Genomic DNA, 23,675 nt, shown 5'->3' with positions numbered 1-23,675 from the left:
TGCGCAATGATTTATTCTAGTCTCCCATCCCCACTCCTTCTCATCCCCTTCGTGAACGATCGTTCCAATTCGTTTCTCGCGAAGTATCCCGGTCGCGACGCTAAAAATTATTCGATCGATCGAAGTTTATTACGCTTTCCTTTCGAGAGTCGAGTTTCTCTGAAGCGATGATTTATTCCGTAGATTACGTATATACTTACATACACATATGTAGATACATATGTATATTAAGGCATAAAAGACGGAATTAGAGAGCATAGTATGTATGAAAGTGATTTGAAGTGGAATTATAGAGACAAGTTGTGTTCTTTCCTACGACCGAATATAAGCGTAATTGAAAGATCTTTTTTTCTTCAACGATCAATTTGTTTTCTACGATCAATTTGTAGTTTCTTTTTCGTTTTCGTTAGGCTTCTTTTCAGATTCGATTAATTCGTTTCATATTTTTTTTGTTTTTTTTGTTTTTTTAAAATTTGTCGAAATAATAATTGAAAAATAATCATAATTAAATTATTCTTATATATTTTTATTAAAATTTGATTTTTTATAATGTATTATTAATTTTTTCTCGTAACTCGAAATTGTTTTTTCTTTTTTTTCCTTTCTTCTTTGGTAAATTTGTTTAAGGTTAGAATTGTCGAGCCCGCGAAAATGATATTATTTAAATATTACAAATTAGTGATTCCATAGTTGAACACTTATCGTTTATTGTCTTTCGATTATTATTACTATGTAATAATAATGATACATTATACATTAAGAGAGCGAGGATTTGATAAATTTCATTGCTATTTATTGACGAACAATAAAGATCTTCGTAAAAATGCGAGTTATAAAAACACCTTCGATTTCTTAACCTTGATTGATTCTTTTTTTTTATACGATACAAGTTAAAAAAGACATTATATCTACTTGAGACGGCATTTTTCAGTTAAAAATAACGCTTAGGATTATCGGTAAGGTACTTATAATTGTTTTTTCGAGAAAAAAAAATAATACTTTTTAATCAATTTTTTTTCTCTCTTATCATCCCTAACTGTATCAACAATTATGAAAATGACCTGAATTAAAAGTCGTAAATAAAAAGAAAAAAATGTGATTTGTTGGCGTTACATTGATATCTATGTTAATAATGTTAGTGAAATAATTAACAAACAAAAATAATAAAAATAAAATATGATGGGTCAGTTTCATAATCATTGGGGTCAACTATATAAACACGTAGGGGAACGTATATGTACGTATGTATATATATGGACGCGTATCGACATATAACTACGTAATACATATACCTTATCAACAATAGACATTTTCTAAAATTATGAGATTTCCATACTTCGTCTTATTGCAGATCATTTATAATAATTGAGCGTAATTAGAGCTGTCGAGATTATTTTGATTGTTCTTTTTTTTTTAAGTGAGATTATAATTTCATAACATTCCATCAAATTTTGTTTCTTATTATTATTTTAATTTAACCTATTTATTTGCCCTGAGTACATAAATTATGTTTAATTTTTGCAATATTTCTTTTCTCTAATTAAAATTTTTTTTTAATTTTTTCCCTTTCTTTTTTTTAACTTCGTTTATATCAGTAGTACTTAATTAAATATTTTGATTTTTTAATTATTAGGCAGCTCTAATCAAAACAATATCAAAGTACACTTAATTATATTCTTAAATGATTTAAAAATCAAAAATGATGAATCAATAAATGTAACTTTAGGAACAAAATATTCCTATTTTTCTAGGAAATTGTTTACCTCCAAGAAAAAAAGAAAAAAAAAGAAAAAAAGATTTGAATAATTAAATTTTGAAACAAAAATTAAATGTAGATATCTTAAATAATCATATAACTTACATATATATATATATATATATATATATATATATATATATATATATATCGATATTTAATACTTTGGTGTTTATATCTCTACGTTCTCTACTACAACTTGCTACATGTATTGTATTACAGTTGCATAACGACATTACCAGGTGCATAATTATTAACGACGGTATGTGTATATGTATATTATAAATGTATATAAATGTGTGTCTATGTCTGTATTTTCATATAAAACAAACAAATTATTTTCAATATTTTTGATTGACATTTGTAAAAATATTCAGTCAATAACTGAATTACTTTTTTTTATTGCACGCTACTCGTGATACTTTTTCTTTTGTTTATTATTATCATTATTATTATTTTTATAATTATTATTATCATCATCATTATTATTATTATTATTATATCTATATAGATATCGCCTAATTTTAATAATTAAATCTGTCGATTGGAAGACTATATTTATAATTAAAACGTGCATGTTCACGTTTTTAGATATGTATATGTGAATTTTTGTTCTTTTTTCTTCCTCTTATTTATTTTCTTTTCTTTTAAAAATCTCAATAAAAAATATTGCATATTGACAAAAAATAATCAAACAATTATCTTTTTTGATTAATTTTGTAAGAGATTATTTCCTCTTCTTTTTTTTTTTTATTTACAGATGACTTAAGAGGTGCAATGTTTTAATTTGATGCATAGTATATATAATAAAAATTGTTAAGTTTCATTCACAATGAATAAGATCATAGCCATTCTCAAGGAGAATAAAAATGATAATGAGAGCATTTAGAGAAATATTTTTTAAATTACAATAATGGCGGTGTCGTTAAATTCGCTGATAAAAATAATATATATAGATAGTATATTATACTAATATGCATGTATCCCTAGCAGCGTAAAATTTTCAATGTTTCTAAAACCTGAGATTCAAGGCATGACGTCGGTAAATATGTATATATTTATACTGAGTGAATCTATAAAAACAGGATTGTGCCAATATTTTTTATTATTTATTATAAAAAATATTGAGATTACCTATTTTACATAGTTTACTCTGTATAATGTATAAATTGTTAATGTTTTTAAAGTTAGGGTTGCAATTTGTGAATGTCAAAAAATAAAAAATTGTTCTTTAAATAAAAATTTGGAAATTTTTTCTTTTGTTTCCGAGATAGATAAAAGTATAAAGTTCATACATTTAAATAAGTATTTTTGTATAAAACAATACAAATCTAATATAAGCTAATTCATAATATTTTGAAATTCACAAATTATTATCCTAACTTCTCCAAAACATAAATTGCTAAAAAGAAACAAGAGCCTGATTTAACAGTAACGCACAATGAAGAGTTTGCTTAAAAGTCTTAAATAAAATCTGTACAAAGTCTATTCCTCTTGTGTCAGTCCGTATCAAAGTAAAGCTTTAAAAATCATCAAAATGATAAAAAACTAGCCTTCTCATTTTCGATGAAGAACAAAAAAATTAATGCTAGGCTACTATTAGGACATTATTAGAATATTATATCACTGTATCCTGATACGCTGGTGGTCCACTAAGAACAAATTGTCTTTGACTCTGTCTAACAATATCGGTTCTGCTAGGTACCTGAGGTGTAGCTCTCACACCATGATAATTGCTATAACTTGATCTAGCACTAGCAGGCCGATTGCTATACAAATCTTCAAGATCCTCACCATTCAAGCTTTGAGTACTAGTCTGTTGAAAAGTTGGATTACTCTGACCTTGCCATTGCATGGTATTCAAATCATTTTCTTGCCAATTGTCAGTGAGATTTCTCGTTGAGCTATTTCCATCCCAGATGGGCAGATTCTGATTGGAATAATTACTTGTATTTGAATAATTGTTACTATCTTGTCCAGTCCAAAGCGTTGGCGAAGAGACAGCCATATTCACAGCTTCTGGCTGCCAATTGGAATTTCTATCTCTGTCCCAACTTACTGAAATCCTATCATAATTCAATGTTCCTTGAGACAAAGAGTTTACATTTTGATTGGTTAAATTACTTGGTGCTGTATTAGCATAAAGACTCTCCTGATGATCCATTATTCGATTAACTGGATTCTTTCGACGTGATTGTCTGACCGAACTTCTTCGACTGGATCGACGTGTACCATCTCGTGATATCACAGAACGTCTCTTGACTCTTCGAGGTGTCATTGGCTTAGGTGATACACTGTCATCGTGTACAGGAGGCTCTGGTTGAGAATATTCAATGCTATACAATGGCCGAGGCTGCTTTTTCTTCTTCTTCTTCTTCTTAATTTGTACTGTTAGAAAAAACAAAAACACAAAGGAAATAACATAGAGTAACTTAGAGATAGATAGAAAAAGAAACACGTATCTGAGTCTCTTGACTATATTAATTAATTATTGACAAAATTAATTTTGTTATAAACAAATATAAAGTTCTATCGTGATAATATCCTTGCAAATTAATTGATATTAAAAACATTTTTAAATTACAATATTTCTTTCTTGGCAACTAATATTCATATGTGTTAGTAATTATAAAAATGATCTAGAAAAACTGAAGTTTCTAATTAATTTTATTATATTATATTATATTAAAAAACAACCTAGGCTACTTTCATAATCGCTAGCTCATATGTATTGTAAAATACATTCCAATACATCTATTGTTAATTGATTAAGAATTATTCATATCACATTTTTTAACAATAATTTTCCCTTGCAAAAATAAAAATATACTACTTGTAATAATATATCCAAGATTATTACTGAAAAATAATTAACCAAAAAGCTACATAGCCACACAAAATTCTATAAGATTTCCCATAAACCAACCAATCAACCGTAGAGAGAAGGAAGATGTTAGAAAAAGGAAAAAGAAGAAAAATGAAGGGGTTAATAAATAAAAAAGCAAGCAATAGTAACATTGCACATTTATTGTCACTAATAAACTGCATCAAAAGAATCAATGCAATACAGTTGTCAAAATAATAATACAAAACTAATTCCTACATTCTTAAAAGATTATGCATTATTTATTTTTCTTTTTTGTAAAATAAAGTGACAAGAAATCTTGTACTTTTCTACGCAAGACGATAAAGATTAATCCAATTCAATATATATATATGTATATATATATATATATATATATATATATATATATATATATATAGATCTGAAAACATTACATATATAGTAATGATTATAGTCCAATTTTCATAAACTTTTCTATTCATTATTTATTATAATAAATTCTAATTAACTTTTTCACTTCGTTCATCATATTTGATCATATTTGATCATCATATTTAATCTTCATTTATCAAAGGAATGAATTCGTTGATGCTAATGTATAAGTAAAAAGAAAATAAAAAAGGAAAAAACAAAAAATAAAAAATAATAATAATAAAAAATAAAAGAAAAATATCATGCAGAACCGAGTCAAAAATAGATGTTCATCATTCAAATTTCACATGTTATAATTCATAAAATTTTTGTTCAATAAGATATATTGAGTTTGTTTTTATATGCATTGTCATCTCGAATTAAGAAATTTTATAGGAATATATAGATATTAATTATTTTCGAAACGTTCGAAGATGAAATCACGATGAGACCAACTACCATGCACTACTAAACATACTTAAATATTTATAGTTTTCCATAGCACCACATAGTAACCAAACGTTCAATGCTATAAGTAATAAGCTAATAAAATGCAGTCCAAAATATAATAAAAAAAAATAACATATTGCTTGATAAAAGTGATGTTTCAGAAGCCTATATCTTACTAATTGTAGGTATAATAGTAAAAAAAAAAAATTCATTATTATTATTATAATATAGTAATAATGATAAAAAAGTACAACGGGACGACTTCATCATTATTTTGCACATACTGCAGAAAAAAATTCGTTAGAAAGACAAATTAAAGAAAACTCTCATCCTAAATTCTAATAATGTCAACTATTTTTCTGCACATGTGCAAAGTCATACAAAAATTGTGCTCCAATTATTAGTTTAACGTTTGAAATCTGATTTTTTTTGTACCAGCGCATACTTCATACAGCCATATAATGGCTAATCATCTATCTATCACAGTGTACGTATCATAAATTTATCGATGAGAAATAATAATAAAGTAAATATCAAATACATATTTAAAAAGCCCTGAACAACTGTGAAGTTAGTACGTATGTATGTGTATAAATTAAACGCAGCTAACGATTAATTTAATTAAAGTTAAAATCAACAATTAACACAACTTATATTCATAGATATTAGATCAGTCCATCTTTACGTAAAACATGAAAAATATTAACTATAAATCATTACGGTGAAGCTATAAACTACAAAACGAGATAATTCCAGGGAAATGGAAGTTGTTACGAAAGGAAGTGGCACTTCAACTAGCTACACTAATCGTTTCGTGTATTTGGCAAGTATAGGAATTTTATGTTACATTTTCATATCCCAAAAGAGTGGCAGTATAGAGCAAAGCAAAACTTTAAATCAAATCAACTATCTCTTGCAAAAGATATTTCTTATAAAATCTTTCTAAAATTTCATTTATAATTGAAGATTTCTTTTCTTTCTCTTTTTTATATTTTCATACTTTTACGTATCTTTCTCTCTCTCTCTATATATATATATGTGTGTGTGTATGTGTGTATAAAAGAAGATAAGTTCCTTTTTTTAATAATCATTCTTCAAACAATATATTCTAATTTTTTTTTACTCTAAAAATTACTTGCACATAACGATAGAGGTCTACTTTCTCTTTTAGACTTATTTGGTCTGTCATGATTATTCATACTTTGATGACGATCAATGGCCAATTTTGGATCAGAGTAAAATGATCTTAAAGGCTGTTCACGGATATGATCTGTAAAAATTCTAGGTTTGCTAGGTGTCCTGGTTGGTTTTCCATGATTTGATTGAGTTTTACACTTAGCAGTTGTAACAGAAACATACTTTGAAGAATGTGGATAATATAATTTATTCTTTTGATATTTTAATCTTGCCGCACTATCCAAAGAATCATATTCATCATACGGTGAAATAGGTCTTTGAAGATGATCTAAAGGATTCGAATAATCAGTCGAATATTCCACGTTTTTCATATCGTTATTGGATAGATTACTTCTATTACTTATGATAGTATCATTTCTGTTACTATTTTTACTATTACTGGAACTATTAAATGATTTATCATTTCTTTTTGGAAAAGTTGTATCTCGATAACCAGATTGGTGTGAGCTAGTTGTGCCTGCAGGATAATCTTGATTGGAATTTTTATATGGATGAGAAGGTGGTGGAAGTGCCGAATAACTAACATACATAGGATGCAACTGTGTGTGGCCTGCCAACCCAAAGTCATCACCGCCAACAAAGTCAACTGAAATATATCATTTAGAATCGATAATGTTAGAGTAAATTTGCTTAATAGATTCGGACGAAATTTTTACCTTTAAAACTTAAAAAATATAATTGATACAACTGTGATGAAATGGTAAAAGTTTCGAAATTTTTATTTATTCAATCTTTTCAAAATTAAAATAAGTCTGTCCCACTAATATACTTTTATTAAATAATAGTGACTATCCAATATTTTCAATAATAAGACAACAAAAACTCTTTTCCATGCTGAAATTACTGATAAAATTTCTTTGAATATGGCAATTTAATACATCAAATAAATATTACAATTTTATAAGCTGCAGAAAGTTATTTCTTACTACTTTTATACATTCCAACTAAAACGTATATATTGAAAATCAAAGAGATATATAATAATACTACGTTTTAAATCTTGTATTTTACAACATAGTCAATCGTGCCGAAACGAGCAAATGAATAAATGCGTGCAAATTGTGTATGAGGCAAAGCACTTACCAGAATGGGGGATCAAATCCACCAATGAAATCAACTGTAATTAATAACCCTTTTTTCAAGCAATAATAAATGATCTGATAAGCTTAAATTATTAACAACTAGCAGAAATAGTTTACTGCAGCTTTTAATATGATTTATATCTCATAAGAATGAGTATACAGATTTCAATTTTACCATTATTTAACAATTCGAATGTTATACCTGAATCCTATTAAACTGTATTAGAAATTTCAATGCACGATAATATTATCATAAAAATATATTCCTGCGCATTACCTACTCTTCCTCTTTATTCTTATGTAGTATGAAGTATAAAAAAAATAGTTTATAAACTAGTAAATAAATATAAACATAAATTCTTTTTACATAAATTAATACTTACAGCTATCATCTTCTTCTAAAAAGACTTTACTTAGACAGATCCCTCCTATAATTGCCATTAACTGAAACATTCAAATTTAAATTACTAGAAAAGAAAATGATATCATTTGTAATACATCACATTCTATAAATAGTATCAAAGACACATGTAAACAAAGCTATATATAATATATACATACCCCTAAAAGACATTGTGTAGATGCATGTAGGATTTCTACTACTTCATAATCCAGTACACAATCCGTCACATTACTAGGACGTGCTGGCCTGAATAATTCTGGTTCAGTAACATCATATACAGCTTTACAACCGGGCCCATTTACATGCCACCAGGAGAAACTACCGGTACCAAGATTTAAAATATCACTATTCTGAAAAAACAAATATTTATTATAATCAAGATCTATGAATCCAATTATCCAACTTTAACTTACTTACTTTATCCAGTACTCCTACACTGAGATAAAAGCATATCATAAATATGTTCCATCCTAACCAAAGTGTGTTCCATATACAATACTAAAATAAAAAGAAAGAATAAGCATTCATTGTAGCAAAATTATCTGCCCTATTAATTTGTGATAGCATTCTTTTAAATAACATTACTGAATAATTATCAGTTTACGCACCGATATGATATATTTAGGTCTGTATTGAAAGCCTCCAAAAAATCCGAGGATAACAAAAATTATATTGAAAAAATTGACCAGTATCGGGGCCCACATAAACCCCAGAAAGTCGAAAACTTGACGCTCTACGGTGGTAATCTGTAAATAAACAAAAGATTTAGAATCAAATATATATAGCATCAAAGCAGTAGTGATAACAAATTAAAGTATTTTATAATATGCAGACAATTGCTTAGATTCTACTCATTTCCTTATAGTGTATTCTTAATCTGTGCCAATTGTCTTGTGTTCCAAATACTTTGTTGATTGGTCATTCTCATACAAGTTAGAACTTGTAACACTTATATATACGTGTTAAGTTAAAGAAATAAAACTTTAAAGACGTTTAAAGAATATTTTATTTCTTTTTTTTTTGTTCTAAAGATTACATATCAATTCTAAGTATTAATAAATGTATATACATATCAACTTCTTCTAAAATTTTAGAATGATATTATAAAAAATACGATATTAAATTATTGCAATATCAATATTAAATTATTGCAATAAAAAAAAAATCATTAAAGTGATCCATCATCAAGAACGCCGATGCTGCAAGTGAAAGCTTCATCTAAAAAAAAAAGAAAGAGTAGCCTAGTTCCATCTATATATATACAATAATAATACTTTCGCGTGTGCAAAGTAACTTATCACAATAGAACAACGTAGAAAGATAAACCAAGAGACTGAGGTCGATAAAATGATAAAACGAGTCTAATCTACAAAGTCGGTAGTACCAACTCCATCGTAGCGTCGATTACTAGAAAAGAAAAATGAATACTATTCTCAAATAAGACGAAATAAGAAAAAAGAAAAAAGAAAAAAAAGAAAAGGAGAAAGAGCACGATTTGTGCATGATGAAGATAGCGACCGATCATTTCGATGAAAGAAAGATGAGATAAAAATGAGGATATCTATATTTTTAAGATTCGTAATCCATAAAAAAAACGCATGACTCAGATTAGAAAAACGTGTTGCATGTATCCTTTCTCATAAATGTGTGTGATGTATGTGCGTGCGTGTACATGTATATGTGTACGTACGTTACGTGCATATGTACGTAAATCGTAAAGTACGTAAGTATATATACGTATGTACGTGTGTACGTGATGATCGAGAGAGACTGCAACGCACCTGAGATGTCCGTTGTGCATTTCCGTTCATATAACTAACAATAAATATATACTTACAAGTTGCAGAATGCATATCGTCAATAGAAAGTGTCTCCTGCTGCAAATTCCCATGTCATTTGACCGAACGATCGTTGTGCTTTTTCTTCTTCTTTTCTTTTCCTTTTTCTTTTCTTTTTCCTCTTTTTTCTTTTTTCCGTAAAACTTGGTCACAATTTTGGGAATTCACTCGACAAACGGCAATGATCTTGTTACACCACACGTAGACCGCATATCGTACCACAATATTAATGCTTCGTTGTACACAGTGGTGGCACGTTTCGATACGACGCCATGTTAACTTCCGAAGTGATACACTCCTTCCTCCTTTCTTTCTCGCGAACGACTGGCTGCCTCGGCGCGCAATGACACGCATCGCTTCATCCCGTCGTCCGGGCAACCAACTTTATTATTCTCGCGTGCGACCAACCAATCAACGAGCACCGAACGAATTCCTTCCTGCGTAGTAATTTACTGCGCAACTCGATTCGCATGACGTATTAATATTATGCTTGAAGCAAGGATTCAAATGTTACGATCAAATTTTAATAAAACGATCTTTTTTAACAACAAGCATGTGATCAGAACTAAATAAAATGTTTATTACGTTTATAAATATATGTTACAAAATATCTTAAATTTATGAAAAGGAGATAATTAAAAATAGAAAAAAAAAGATAAAACATAAGTACCGCGAATTGAATTAGAATTCAAATCTCCTTCTCCCTTGTGAATATTTTATATTAACCTACTTTTCTCTACTAACTTTTAAAAAACAATAACACACACGCATATTGTATAATATAATAATTTTGTTCAATTTGCCATAGGAATGACGATCGAGGTCGAATAGATATATTTCTGATTTCAAAGTGCTAATGTCAATTCATTATCTTTCTCTACATATATACATATGAACGATAAATGGCATTTCGTGAATAATTACGTTCTATGAGATGTGGCTCTTAAAAGGGACACGCGAACGGATTATTAATCGTAAAATCTCGTTTTCAGCTTACGAGATATATTTACGAGATCATTATTAATTTTAAAGAATAAAAGTGTCTTCAAAAGGAAAAACTGAAAACTGGACGCTAACAGCGTTCAAACAGTAACCTTATTGAGAAAATTTTATCTACCGTGTTTATGGTGTTTCTTTCTGTGCTCTTATATATTCGAAAAAGGTAATCGGATTGTTATACAGATACAATATATATATATATATATATATATGTGTGTGTGTGTGTGTGTGTGTGTGTGTGTTATGAATGTAACCAAAAATTTAATGAATTTAATTTTTACACATTTGCTTATTTAGGTCGTTTTTATAATTATTAATATATTTCGTGAGACTCGTGATGTCTGTATCAATGGTTCTCAACTTTTTGTGTCTTTTTTTTTTGGAATTATTATTCCTTTCTATTTATGTCATATATCACAACACGTGAGAACCGCTGATATACGTAATTTACACGCTTTTACAAATCTTCTCTTTTATCTTGCATACGTAGTGATCATTATAATCGAAAGTAAAACTCGACTCCTTGCTCTTAATGTCTATAGAGGAGTGCATGCACCAGTTGCCCACGAAGAATGAGAACGGATGCGTTTCTTGCTACTATATTAAACATTATTTGGATAGAGGAGATTCGAACGTTTATCAAAACCCGCCAAAAATTAATTTAGAAAATTCTTATACTTTGTGGAAAGCTGAGAGAAGTTCCGAGACGAAGCTCGCAAGGCGTTCCAACGGTTACACCCAAACTTCTAGAAAACGTAAAGGAAAACGTGCAAATTTTAATAAAGGAGGTAAAATATTATAAGAAATATTTTAATAATTTTTTATTTTAATAAATAATTTAATATTTTAATAAATATAAAAATAAAAAATATTTATAATTATAATTATACATATATATTTATAATTTTGTAATTTCATGTATATATGTATATATTTATAATTATAAAATTAAAAAATATAAAATATAAAAAATATAAAAACAAAAAACACTTTAATTTTATAATATATATATTCATAATACATATATTTATAAAATTAACGAAAATATATAATAAATATAAAAAATATAAAAATATAAAAGATTTTAATTTTATAATTGTATACATATATACACATATAATTATAAAATAAAAATTTTGTTATAAGATTTTACCTCCTTTATTAAAATTACTACATATATATGATCTACATCAATCAACCATGTTTACATTTTAGTGGCGTTTTTACAGTGACATAAAAGATGATCGATATAACACATTACAACCTATTTTCTTTATCACTATCAGCGATATAAATAAATTATTATAATTATTTTATTTAATAGAGAGTAAATCTCATTCGCATGTAATTTAGGAACATTTATATAAATGTTTTTTTTTTTTATGGAGGAAAGTACTTTTCTTTTTCACAAAAAAAGATCATTTATTTAAAAATATTTCTAAGATATATATCTTTTTAATTTTTTTTTAATTTTAGATTATTAGATAAAATATCAATGTAAAATATTAGTAAAAATATCGTGTGTAAAACATTAGTAAAAAATATGAATTACAATATAATTAAAAAACAAAAAAATGAATTCATTACAGGTACGGCTCGTTTAAAGTGCAGAGAGGGCACGTTTCGCGTGCATAAAATTTATGGAGATGGAAACTGCATGTTCCGTGCGCTCAGCTATATTCTTTGGCAAAATGAAGATGAACATCAATATTTGCGTAACATGGTTAGCTAGTACAAATATAATTGCTTCTTTATATACAGGATGTCCCAGAATAAGTAGAACATATATTCAAGGGTGGTTTTAGTACCAAGTATTAATAATAAAAAAAAAAAAGTTCATATAAACATATGTCATATTTGATTTTATTTTCGGTTTATAACGAATTATTAGTATCGCAACAGTTCTTTCATTGAATGGACGTAATGTCAGTACATTTTAACCAAAGTTCTAGATAATTTCTAAACAATCGATTTCCAAACAAATGGATAGGTCGTGGATCGGTCCTGTTGCCTTGGCCTACTCGCTCACCGGACTTACAATTAAATCTAATCGATTTTTTTTAACTTGCGGGGTTATTTGAAATCCATTATGTACAGAACGGCCATTAACGATGTTGAAACTCTTCAGTGTGCAAGAATTGAACATTGGTAAGACGTCGGCAGGCCTGTATTCAAATGCGAAGAAATCATTTCGAATCATTTTCTATGAAGATAAATAGATAGAGCTTTTTGAAAGTCGAATTCGCTATAAACTCGAAAACAAAGTTAAATAGTACATAGAAGTTTATACGAACTGTTTATTTTTTATTGTTTTGATGTGCTACATTCCATTCCTAAAATATTTCCTACTTATATATGACATAAGCGATATAAATAATTTTTTTAAGAAAAATAAGAATATAAGATTATAAATGCGTATGAATTATTTTATTAAATATAAAGAAAGTTTCTTATTTGTTGTTTAAATAATATCATGAAAAAAGAAAATTAATTATTGCATTTCTAAAGAAAAAAAAAATGAAGAAGAAAGAAAAGAAATTTTTGAACGAATAAAAAAAATGTTAGATATTAATAAAATGAATTATAATATAGGTTGCTAAATATATAAAGAATAATTGGCACGAGTATGGTCCTTTCGTAATGGCCGAGTGGAATATATCACATCCTGAAGAATATTATGAGCACATGAGAATGGTTGGGACGTTTGCAAGCGAACTTGAATGCACGGTAGCAACAAAGCTTCATCATATGAATCTCTCCATCTATCGTGAGATTGAAGGCAAGGATGAATTGGAACGTGTTTTCCACAGTCATGTTGACTATTATTACGAGACTGCCAGATTGCTCTTCACCGGACTTTCGGAAAGCGGTCATTATGATGTTTTACTCAACGATTAACTATATATTTTCTTTTTAGAGAATTCTATTTTTTTATTATTACATATATATATGTATGTGTGTGTATATGTGTGCGTGTGTGAAAAAGGGGAAATAAAATATTTTCGATATTCAGCCTTTTATTTTATATATATATATATATATATATATATATATATATATATATATATATATAACACATACACATACATACATACATATATAAATCATATCGTATATACAAATAATTCGTTAATACAATACTTTTCTATAATCATCTTTTTATAAACTTTTGTCTTGTAAAGAAAAAAAAATATTAATTTTTGTAATAATAAAATAAAATAATAAAACATTTTCTACAAATGAAAATTATGAAAATATTTTATCATTTATAAATGATGCGGTTTTAGAGAAGAAAAATTTACGTTCGTATAGAATATTCTATATTTAAGTTATAAAATATAAATTACATTAATTGATAACGAAAATCGTTATTGTACATTAACAGTCATTATCCATAAATAACTTATAAATAAAATACTTTGTAAATTGAAATATTTTAAAGTCCAATAATCATTTGTTCAACGTTTAACAATTAATCGAAAATTTATTATAAATATTAAAAAAAGGAAAATTATGTAAACATAAAAAGTTTCATTATCGACGAACGGTAATTGTCGATTAAACTACTTTACATAAATTAATACGAAATAAATTTAAAAATGCATTCACATCGTTATACTTCCTTCTAGTCCTCATACATTTATGTCAAATATTCATTTATGATTTTAAAAATTACTCTTACTAACGTAGTTACATTCTAACCTCTTTAAGTTCTATACCATCGTGTAATCGTCGTTATAACATTGTAAATTACGCAGCTGAAATAAAAATATTTTTGTTTTTTTATATAAAAAATAAACAAACATTATTTTTAGATACTAAAAACATTCTTCGTCTTTTTTTTTTCTTTTTAACATACACATTCTATGACATAATATGAAATAGATGACGAAAGAAAATTTTGTTGAAAACGTGGCATGCATATAAATAAATAATAAATCGTATATAAATGTAATAATAAAAATTGTAATACTTTGTCTAACCTTATTTGATACAATAAAGGTGAACACCAACCAATATTTAAACTCGATTGATCTCTTCTGACAGCTTCGACAATGTCTTTTGCAACTTGCTGCTCGCCCTGCCTTATCGACCTATAAATGATTCATTAGAAAATCAAGAAAGTAATCATTTTTTTCATATAATTTTTTATAGTAATAAATAAAATCATTTTCTACCTGCTTTCTGTCGTAGGTGCAATAGCAAGAAATGTGAAATTATTGACGCAATTACTTAATTCTCGACCCAAACACTCCATTAGATCTATTATCATATAAATCATATGAAGAATCGTGTAATTTAAAATAATTATATAGGTTAGATAAAACAGAGTTATTCATTTTTATTATCTCTTTTTTTTTTGGTTTATCTAATATCTTATAATATAAATGAACATATAATAATTTATAAATAAACAATACATTTATATTAAAATCTATTAAATTGTAATATTTATAATATATATTTTAAAAGCTAATTGCATATTAAATTCATAGTTAAATGAAGAAAGCAATACGTACTAGCTATAGCAGTTCTGGAACCTACATAAGCATCTTCGTTCGATACGACAGGTGTTACTCCAACTATATGAACTCGTTCTCGATCCAACATTGAAGGTAAAAATGCTAATATAGTCTATAGGAACAAACAACAGACATCGATTTTTTATCAAATGTAAGAAAAAGATCTTTTTATTTTCATTGTAAATTCTTTTGCACTATTGATCATTTCGAAAATGGTCTAGTATAATATAATCGATTCTATATTATCGTTCTATTTAACATTATTATTAATCATTAACATTTATTTCAGTTTCATCTACTGAATATTATAGTTTATCAATAATGTTGTTTATTATTTTATCGACATTATTATTTATCATCTGTCGATAAAAAATATTTAACTTGAGTGATAAAATTATTTTTTTCATTATCAATAGATGATATTCGTAAAGTAATGTTTTGACAGTGTATATGATTTTAAAATACTTATTGACAAATAACATTTTACGACATAAAATGAACTTTGATCTGTTACGAATGATGCTAAAGTACATTAAATAATTCTCATGTGGAAAAACAACACTCATTTATATTCAACGGCAGTTGTTACTAAGATTTCCGTGTAAGAAACCTTGATGTATGTATATTACAAAATATAGATAAAAAATCCATTTACAAAAAAAAGTTACAGCTTTTAGAATGATTTTAAGATTATGTTTTAATCATAAAAAAAAGAAATATTTATATTTATATTTATTTATATTTAAAAGCAACGTTTCATTGATAAAATACTACATATTAAAAGTTTTACGAAGAAAACATTCTTTTGTCATCTCGATCAATTTTAGAAACATTCATAACACTTATTATAAAGTTGAAACAAATTAGAAATTTTACAAGTAATTACCTGAATATATTACAAAATGATATTAAAGAAATCTAACATTGATTCTAACAAAAAGAATCACAGTTGCAATAACATAATTTTTTTTCAAATCATAAATGTATTTTATGTCGTGCAAAAAATCATAAAAAAAATAAAATATAAATTTGGAAATTATGCTTACCCAATAATGACTCATTAAGGTTGTACTAGCAGTGTCAAAAATATCCTGACCCGCTGCACCAACGCATGTTACTAAAATATCGATGCCACCAATCTCGTTTTTAACCTTCTTCGCTATATCATGGATACCATTATGGTTCAACAAGTTGCATTGATAAGCTGTAATCTTTGGATTTTTCCTTAATTCGTCCTGTTTTTCTTGGCTTGTTTCAATGTCTTCTTTTAAATCTGTATAACGAGATTGGAGATCTGATGCTATTTGTTGTACTGAATCATTAACTTCGTCAACGCAGACCACTGAACATCCTCTCTTTGCAAATTCATCGACTAAAGAAGTACCTAATGTTGACGCTGCTCCAACAATCTAAAAGTTGATTAAACAATTCAATAAATAAATGAATTGAGAATTATTTGATACTAAATTCTTTATATTAAATATTTATTTGAATTTGATCGTTTAAAAAACAGAGTATTATTTCGTTAGTGTAATTGGTTGATTTGATTTTTTTTTATTTCTTTACTTTTTCTTTTTACAATAATTTATTGCAATGTTATTTACTTATTATTTTTGAATGTCGTTTATCGAGAAACTGGTTAGATTTTTATATTGTTTATATTGAATTATACTTCGGTCGAAGTAAATAAATAAAAGAAGAAAAAATGATTGCAATGAACAATTAAATTATAATTATTATTATGAATTTATTATTAATTTACCAGAACGACATTTCCATTGAGATCTCTTGGTGGCTTTGGTAATAAAGACTTAATTAAACCTAGAATACTTATGAAGCATGAAATTGCAATTGCAATTAGGAACTCAATACTGAGATAAAGAAATAACTTTGCTGAAGGAGGTCCCATATTCGTCTTATCTATTAATATTTCTTCGTTTTCTGGCATCTTTACCCAATCTGAAAAAATTCTTTTCGATTAATTTCTATTCATTTCTCTTTTCACGCTTTTTATACAATATTTTCGTATTAATCTGATTTATATATATATACATATTTTTTATAATATTATTAAATTAATTGTAACTATTACAAAGAAATTGATAAATTTTTTTTTAATATTTTCATTATTCAAATTTTTCTTTTGTTTTCTTTTTCTGCAATTCATAAAGATACAAAAGTACCTATATGTTATAAAAAATTATAAAAGACAAATAAATAAATAATTAAATATAAAAATAAATTTAAAAAATATATTGTATAAATTTCTTTATACGGGGTAAACGACGAGACACGTGATCAACTTACAATTAAATTATTTTATTGTTATTGGATTGATCGAATATTTTTTTCTCTGATAAAACACGAAATATAACATGATTTAAGAAAAGTTTTAAGATGATTGATATAGTAAATGGTCGATTCTTTTTTTCGAAGGTTTTCAAGGTTACTATCAATCTTTTTTAAATAAATCTATAATTTCTTTTTTATCTATCTTTCAATGGATGCTAAAAGAAATTTTGCATTATAACAAATATTGCTTTTTTTCCCCATCAACCAAAAAAACATTGATAAAATGAATAAAATTACTTTTTATTTTAATTAAACAATAATGTTCAGAATAGCGTCCATCAGCTACAATACACTTGCGTAAAGAACAAATAAATGATCGATTAATTCTTTCTATGGCATATTCACTGATAGCTAAACATGTATTTATAAATATCTCTCGCATACCTTCCAACTGTATTGAAGTTTTCGATATTATATGATGTGTTTCACAACGTATAGAAAGAAATGTTTACAAACGGTAACAGTGAAAGATCAAATCAATGACGACTAATATTAATCTATCAACAATTCTACGAAAGTCTACGAAAGCATAACACATGCGATATTGCTTCTTAATATACGATCATATAAAATTCTTTCAACTATATATAAAATATTTGTTTCAATGTTTCATTGGTTCGGATGGAAAAAGAAAAAGAAAAAGAAAAGAAAGAAAAAAATAAAGAGAGAAGATATTTATTATTATACTTAAGATGCATTCATCTTAATATCGGTTAAAAGACAGATATTGAAAAAAAAAAAAAATCTATCTACAAGATATTGAAGGATGATTTTGAAAATTGCTTAAAAAAGAAAATTTATTATAATTGTCTTAATATTCTCTAAGAACTCTGGTGTAATAATTAAAAAAATACGAACAAAAAAATAATCTTCGCGATTATTCAATTAACTTGTTTGCGGACTATCAAGATTTTCGAAATTCAAATTAGAAATTGTGATTAATATAGTTACAGATTCATCGAACTTTTTCTAATCTCTTATCATTTATTTATCTTTCATTTTTTCATTTTATTTAATAAAACGATTAAATGACTGACATGAGATAGCATGTATAAATTCTATCGATTTCTCAATCTTTCTCAATCTTTACACGTGATATAAACTTTCCTAGAGACGCACGTGTACGATCAGACATCTTAATTTAATTTTATTACGTCGAAATGTGTATTTTAATTAGAATATAATTAATTAATGAATATTATATTAGTTAGTTGTTATAACGTAACAATTGAATAATTTAAGCTAATCATGTTTCTTATTTCACCCGGTATATTGATATATAATTTTTATTGTCGTTAGTAAATAATGAATTTATATTGATAAAATAAATTAAAAAAAGAGAGAGAAAAAAATAAGAGATATTTTTTCTTTTATTTTTCTTTTTTCCTCTTTTTTTTGTTTTTTCTTGTTTTTTTAATTAAATTTCGAACTGAATTTAATTTTTCTTTCTCTTTTTTTTATCTTTTGAAGGAATTATATATTTATATATTATTAAAATATTTTTGTCAAGAAAAATGTTGAACTGTATTCGGTCAACGAATTCGGTGATCCATAACTATAATTAATTTTGTGAAAGGATAAGAGAAACTGGCTTCGAAGAAAGGTGCATACGTACATTAGATGACTATGAGTTTATGTTTTAGAAATCGCAAGTTGATATGTAAAAATAATAGAAAAAGAAAGAGAGAAAGAGAAAGAGAGAAAGAAATAACAAAAAGCGTCAGACGTATACAAGTTTCTATAACGATATTGAACTCTTACGTTAATGAATTCGAGATTCCAACGCGATATAATCGCTAGACGTTCTGCATTAGAAATTAGTTCTATTTTTTTCTTATTGTTGCCTAATGAAATTCGTTGAACTTTTTATTTCGTTCTTTTATGTCCCTTTTTTCCCATAATCGATAATATTCAAATTATTTCATATACAGAGTCTTCATAATATTATTATTAATAATTATTCTTTTAGTATCAATTAATTTGCAATGTTTACGATGTATTTTTATGGGATATATTAAAGTTTAAGATTTTACTATTAAAAGAAAAAGAAAATTAATATAATAAAAATCCTATTGAAAATGTCAACAAGTTATTTTAATTTTACTAGATTTTTTATAAATTTTATAAATTGATTCAAAGTATTGAAAGTTTATTCTCATCTATTTTCTTTTTCTAATATGAAATACTATTTTATTACAAAATATTTTATATATATATAAAATATTTTAATATAATAATAAACATATTTAATATAATAAATGATAGTAATAAAAATAATAAAATCGAAAAAATATCTGGAGATGTTGGTTTTCATTTCAATAATTATATAATCTTACTACAAATATGAATGTTGTGCCTAATTCCAATTACATAGTCCATTGAACAAGAATTCATTTTAATCACTGTCACGAGGTAAGTATGAGTCATTTATTTCTATAGTTCTCGATTTTTTAATTTCCTTATTTTCTTTTTCTTTTCTTTTTTTTTTATAAGAATAAAACTGCGACATTTATCACGAGATACCTTGTACCCAACCTCGCTCTCTTTCTTGTAATTATACTATTGGCACAATTAAAATATATATTATACTTCCGGCAACATAGTTTATTTGTAATTCACGGTATTATTTATATAAAATACGTGTTTAAATAATGCAATCCATTTTTATTAATTCGATCATTAAGTGAAAAAAATTTCGATGAGATTATTTACTTTGTACAATTAACAATGTATAAGTGAAAAATTTGGATATTTTGCAATCAATTTTCCACAAAAGAAAAAATCTGTACGACTTTAATTAATTTAAACACATTTTTAAATAAATATTTTTTAAACTCGAGTTTGAAAACTAAATTACAAAATAGAAATTGAAGAAATGTTAATGGAATAATTGTGATACGAAATTTCATAATTAAATGCTAAATTAACTTTTTAGTTTTTTTTAGTTTTTTTATTGCTGTAATAAAAATCTATCCACAACAATTTTATTACATAACGATCTCAGAATTTCACATGTTTCGATTTATTATATATTTTATGGCTTTTCTCGTGTTTTATATTCCTTGTAAACCTTGAGATATTAAAACACATATCTTGAAATAAGATTTTTTCAAATTTATAATTAAATTTCTAATTTCTAATGAATTTCCGATGATATTCTCATACTGAAATGTAATCATTTATCATACAAATATATCAACCGATTAATATAGATGTTTCGATATTTGTAATAAGAGATTTTACATAAAACAGATTTATTCAATGAAATATAGCAAATCAAAAATAAATTAATTCCAATAAAATTAAAGGAAAACATAAAATGATTTAAGTATACAGAAATGGTGAAAGTCTTTGGTAACAAATAAAACTAGTAACAAATATCTAAGTTCTCGTGTAAACTTATATAATATAATTTATCAAACTAAAAGTGATTAACATAAATAAATATTTAAACATATTATTAAATTTGTAAATTAATTTTTTCTTCGAATCCTAATAAATTGATCAATTATAAACGTTTCGATTAAAAACTCTACTTATTCCTGGACACGATATAAAAATAATTATTATTTTTTCGAATAATTATTTGCGAATTAAAAATTTTTTTTTAGTTTTAATAATAATTTTTTTTCAGCATCAACAGAATTTCTGTTTTGAAAATTATCAAAAAAATTATTTTAATCAATAATAATTTTTAAAATATATTATTTTTTTTTATTATTATATATCAATATAAATTGCATTCCATTTAAAAAAAAATTAAATAAAATAAATATTTTGTTGCTAAAAAAAGATAATACAATGTTATGGTACATTAACAATTGATAGAAAAGGGGAAGTAACTTTGAGATCTATCATTTAAGATGACTATGTAATTTCTAATCTTCATATTAGTAGTAACAAGTAAAAACTTTCTATACATTTGTTACGTTATAATTCAACAATAATTAGATAACATTTATTTTATATATAAATCATTTTTAATGGAAATATAACCAGATGTCACTTGATCGATGATTTATATATATAAAAAACTTGATTCGAAGTCATTACTTTTTATACATAATTATCATCTGTGACTTATTTAAAATTCTTATATAAATATCAATGATTATCGGATATAATTTATCTTTATATTTTGCATCTACATATATTTTCTTTTTTCTTAATTTATTTATTTCTTTTAATAATCTCGAAATATTTAAAGAAATATTTACCAAATTAACCGATGTTAATTAATATAATTAAATATTTTCTTTTAACATATTTTTTAAAATTTCTTTCTAAGTTTCTTTTAATATTATGTAACATATGTATTTCTAGTATTTCTTTTTCCTTTTTTTATTAACATGATAAAAACAATAAACTGGAATGGATATTATACTACTACTGAATAGGAAGTGTTAGATAAACGAGTGTTATGAAATTATGGCCTCGATTTGTAATGAAAATCAACGCAAATATACATCTAACGTAATCTATAATTTATTTAGAAAGAAATTAAGCATGAAAACTAAAAAATGATTTGAAAGATAATACCTATGGAATTTCGTTTCAACAAAAACTAAATTATTTATTTTCATCGATAGAAAATTAGAAATTGCATACCTATTCTCATTCTTTTATAATGAAAAGTAATGTTTTCTTCTAATATGGAACAATTGAATTACTGAAAAAAAGAAAATTAAAAATTATTGTTAATTAATTTATTAGATATTAAACAGATGAATTTTTTAATCGATGATACTTTTTTCAAGAACGAAGGGATTAATAATTTCACAAGTAAAAATATTGTAATAATTTGTTTCGAAACTATCAATTTAATTTCACAAATTTGTCATTTTTCTCACTAATTTATAATAATATAAATTGAAAATAAATATTTCATTCATTATTGCTTGTATATTACTGATATATATTATTCGTCCAATTATAGAATAAAATCTAAACAAAGACAATTCGAATTATTTAAAAAAGAACAAAAATTATGATAAAACATAATTAAGAACATAATTATGATTAAGTAAAAAAATAATAAATATTAATCATTTTTTTTAACAGTCGATAGTTTGAATGTTACAACAATATTTACCATCAAAAAAATAGATGCACCCAATTTAACAGACACTGTAAACTCACGAATGCAAATAAAAAAATATATAAATGTGAATTCAATAAAGTAAATGTCACAAAAACTTTTAACACGCACTACACGTTATAATAATTTAGTTTCACTAGTTAGAACGTAATCTATAATTATTAATAATGGGAAACGAAAATTATTCTGGATCAGTCGATCGTTTCCGTCAGGTTGCTTTGCTTGCTTGAACTTGACTGAACAGTCATTTCGCGTTCAGTGTACTTACCAACGAAAGCAAACCTAACCCGAGTCAAGGACATTCGTAACGTATTCGTTATGCCTCTTTGTTTCTCATCATTATAGAGTCATACTAAATGCAAAAGAAACTTTTTATTCTCTTAAACGTCTCATTTTTTCTGTATTTTTTCTTCTTATATTTCTTTCCTCATTTATATTAATTTATTTACTTTGTTATTTATTTCTTCGACGTCACACTTTTCCAAGAAGTTAAATAATTTTTAAAGAAATTGAATCAGATGTTCTAATACAAATTTCATATATCTGAAATTAATTAATTAAAATTAAAAGTGATAAAATTTAGGTTATCCATTTTTTATATAAAAATTTGTTTAATTATACAATAAATGTTTATCTTAAATATATAATATGTGTTTGTGAATTGATGATTATTATAATAATTTAATGTAAATCATATATAAATTTCATCTATTCATATTTT

At 25.5% G+C, this 23,675-nt stretch overlaps 3 protein-coding genes across 11 annotated transcripts; 1 reads left to right on the top strand and 2 right to left on the bottom strand.

The window, feature by feature from the left end:
• The first annotated feature begins 63 nt into the window (after positions 1-63).
• Positions 64-13,996, top strand: LOC127068635 (uncharacterized). 5 transcript variants are annotated; one of them, XM_051005004.1, is made up of 5 exons: positions 64-259; positions 1,979-2,018; positions 11,524-11,769; positions 12,571-12,704; positions 13,574-13,996. In XM_051005004.1, the coding sequence occupies exons 3-5, from the start codon at positions 11,532-11,534 to the stop codon at positions 13,877-13,879; spliced, it is 678 nt and encodes a 225-aa protein (XP_050860961.1). In that variant the 5' UTR covers positions 64-259; positions 1,979-2,018; positions 11,524-11,531; the 3' UTR covers positions 13,880-13,996. The 5 variants fall into 5 exon arrangements, with proteins under 5 accessions (XP_050860961.1, XP_050860959.1, XP_050860963.1 ...); XM_051005002.1 differs by having other exon boundaries at positions 64-330; XM_051005006.1 differs by lacking the exon at positions 1,979-2,018 and having other exon boundaries at positions 64-330.
• On the bottom strand, positions 683-10,310 carry LOC127068632 (sodium/potassium-transporting ATPase subunit beta-1-interacting protein). Of its 4 annotated transcripts, none has more exons than XM_051005001.1 (7): positions 9,982-10,309; positions 8,753-8,890; positions 8,562-8,642; positions 8,303-8,494; positions 8,125-8,185; positions 7,743-7,776; positions 4,120-4,144 (listed from the first exon to the last, which is right to left on the bottom strand). In XM_051005001.1, the coding sequence occupies exons 1-7, from the start codon at positions 10,033-10,035 to the stop codon at positions 4,135-4,137; spliced, it is 570 nt and encodes a 189-aa protein (XP_050860958.1). In that variant the 5' UTR covers positions 10,036-10,309; the 3' UTR covers positions 4,120-4,134. The 4 variants fall into 4 exon arrangements, with proteins under 4 accessions (XP_050860955.1, XP_050860958.1, XP_050860957.1 ...); XM_051005000.1 differs by lacking the exon at positions 7,743-7,776 and adding an exon at positions 7,188-7,245; XM_051004998.1 differs by lacking the exon at positions 7,743-7,776 and having other exon boundaries at positions 683-4,144; positions 9,982-10,124.
• A 300-nt stretch (positions 13,997-14,296) lies between the features above and the next one.
• On the bottom strand, positions 14,297-23,203 carry LOC127068297 (retinol dehydrogenase 10-B-like). Of its 2 annotated transcripts, XM_051004255.1 has the most exons (8): positions 22,949-23,203; positions 22,465-22,525; positions 17,267-17,463; positions 16,551-16,913; positions 15,502-15,616; positions 15,160-15,244; positions 14,965-15,075; positions 14,298-14,739 (listed from the first exon to the last, which is right to left on the bottom strand). In XM_051004255.1, the coding sequence occupies exons 2-8, from the start codon at positions 22,472-22,474 to the stop codon at positions 14,688-14,690; spliced, it is 933 nt and encodes a 310-aa protein (XP_050860212.1). In that variant the 5' UTR covers positions 22,475-22,525; positions 22,949-23,203; the 3' UTR covers positions 14,298-14,687. The 2 variants fall into 2 exon arrangements, with proteins under 2 accessions (XP_050860214.1, XP_050860212.1); XM_051004257.1 differs by lacking the exon at positions 22,465-22,525 and having other exon boundaries at positions 14,297-14,739.
• Between the last annotated feature and the right edge of the window lie 472 nt (positions 23,204-23,675).

Source organism: Vespula vulgaris, chromosome 13 (assembly GCF_905475345.1).
Source record: "Vespula vulgaris chromosome 13, iyVesVulg1.1, whole genome shotgun sequence".
Classification (NCBI taxonomy): Eukaryota; Metazoa; Arthropoda; class Insecta; order Hymenoptera; family Vespidae; genus Vespula; species Vespula vulgaris.
This window is presented reverse-complemented; position numbering and strand designations above follow the sequence as displayed.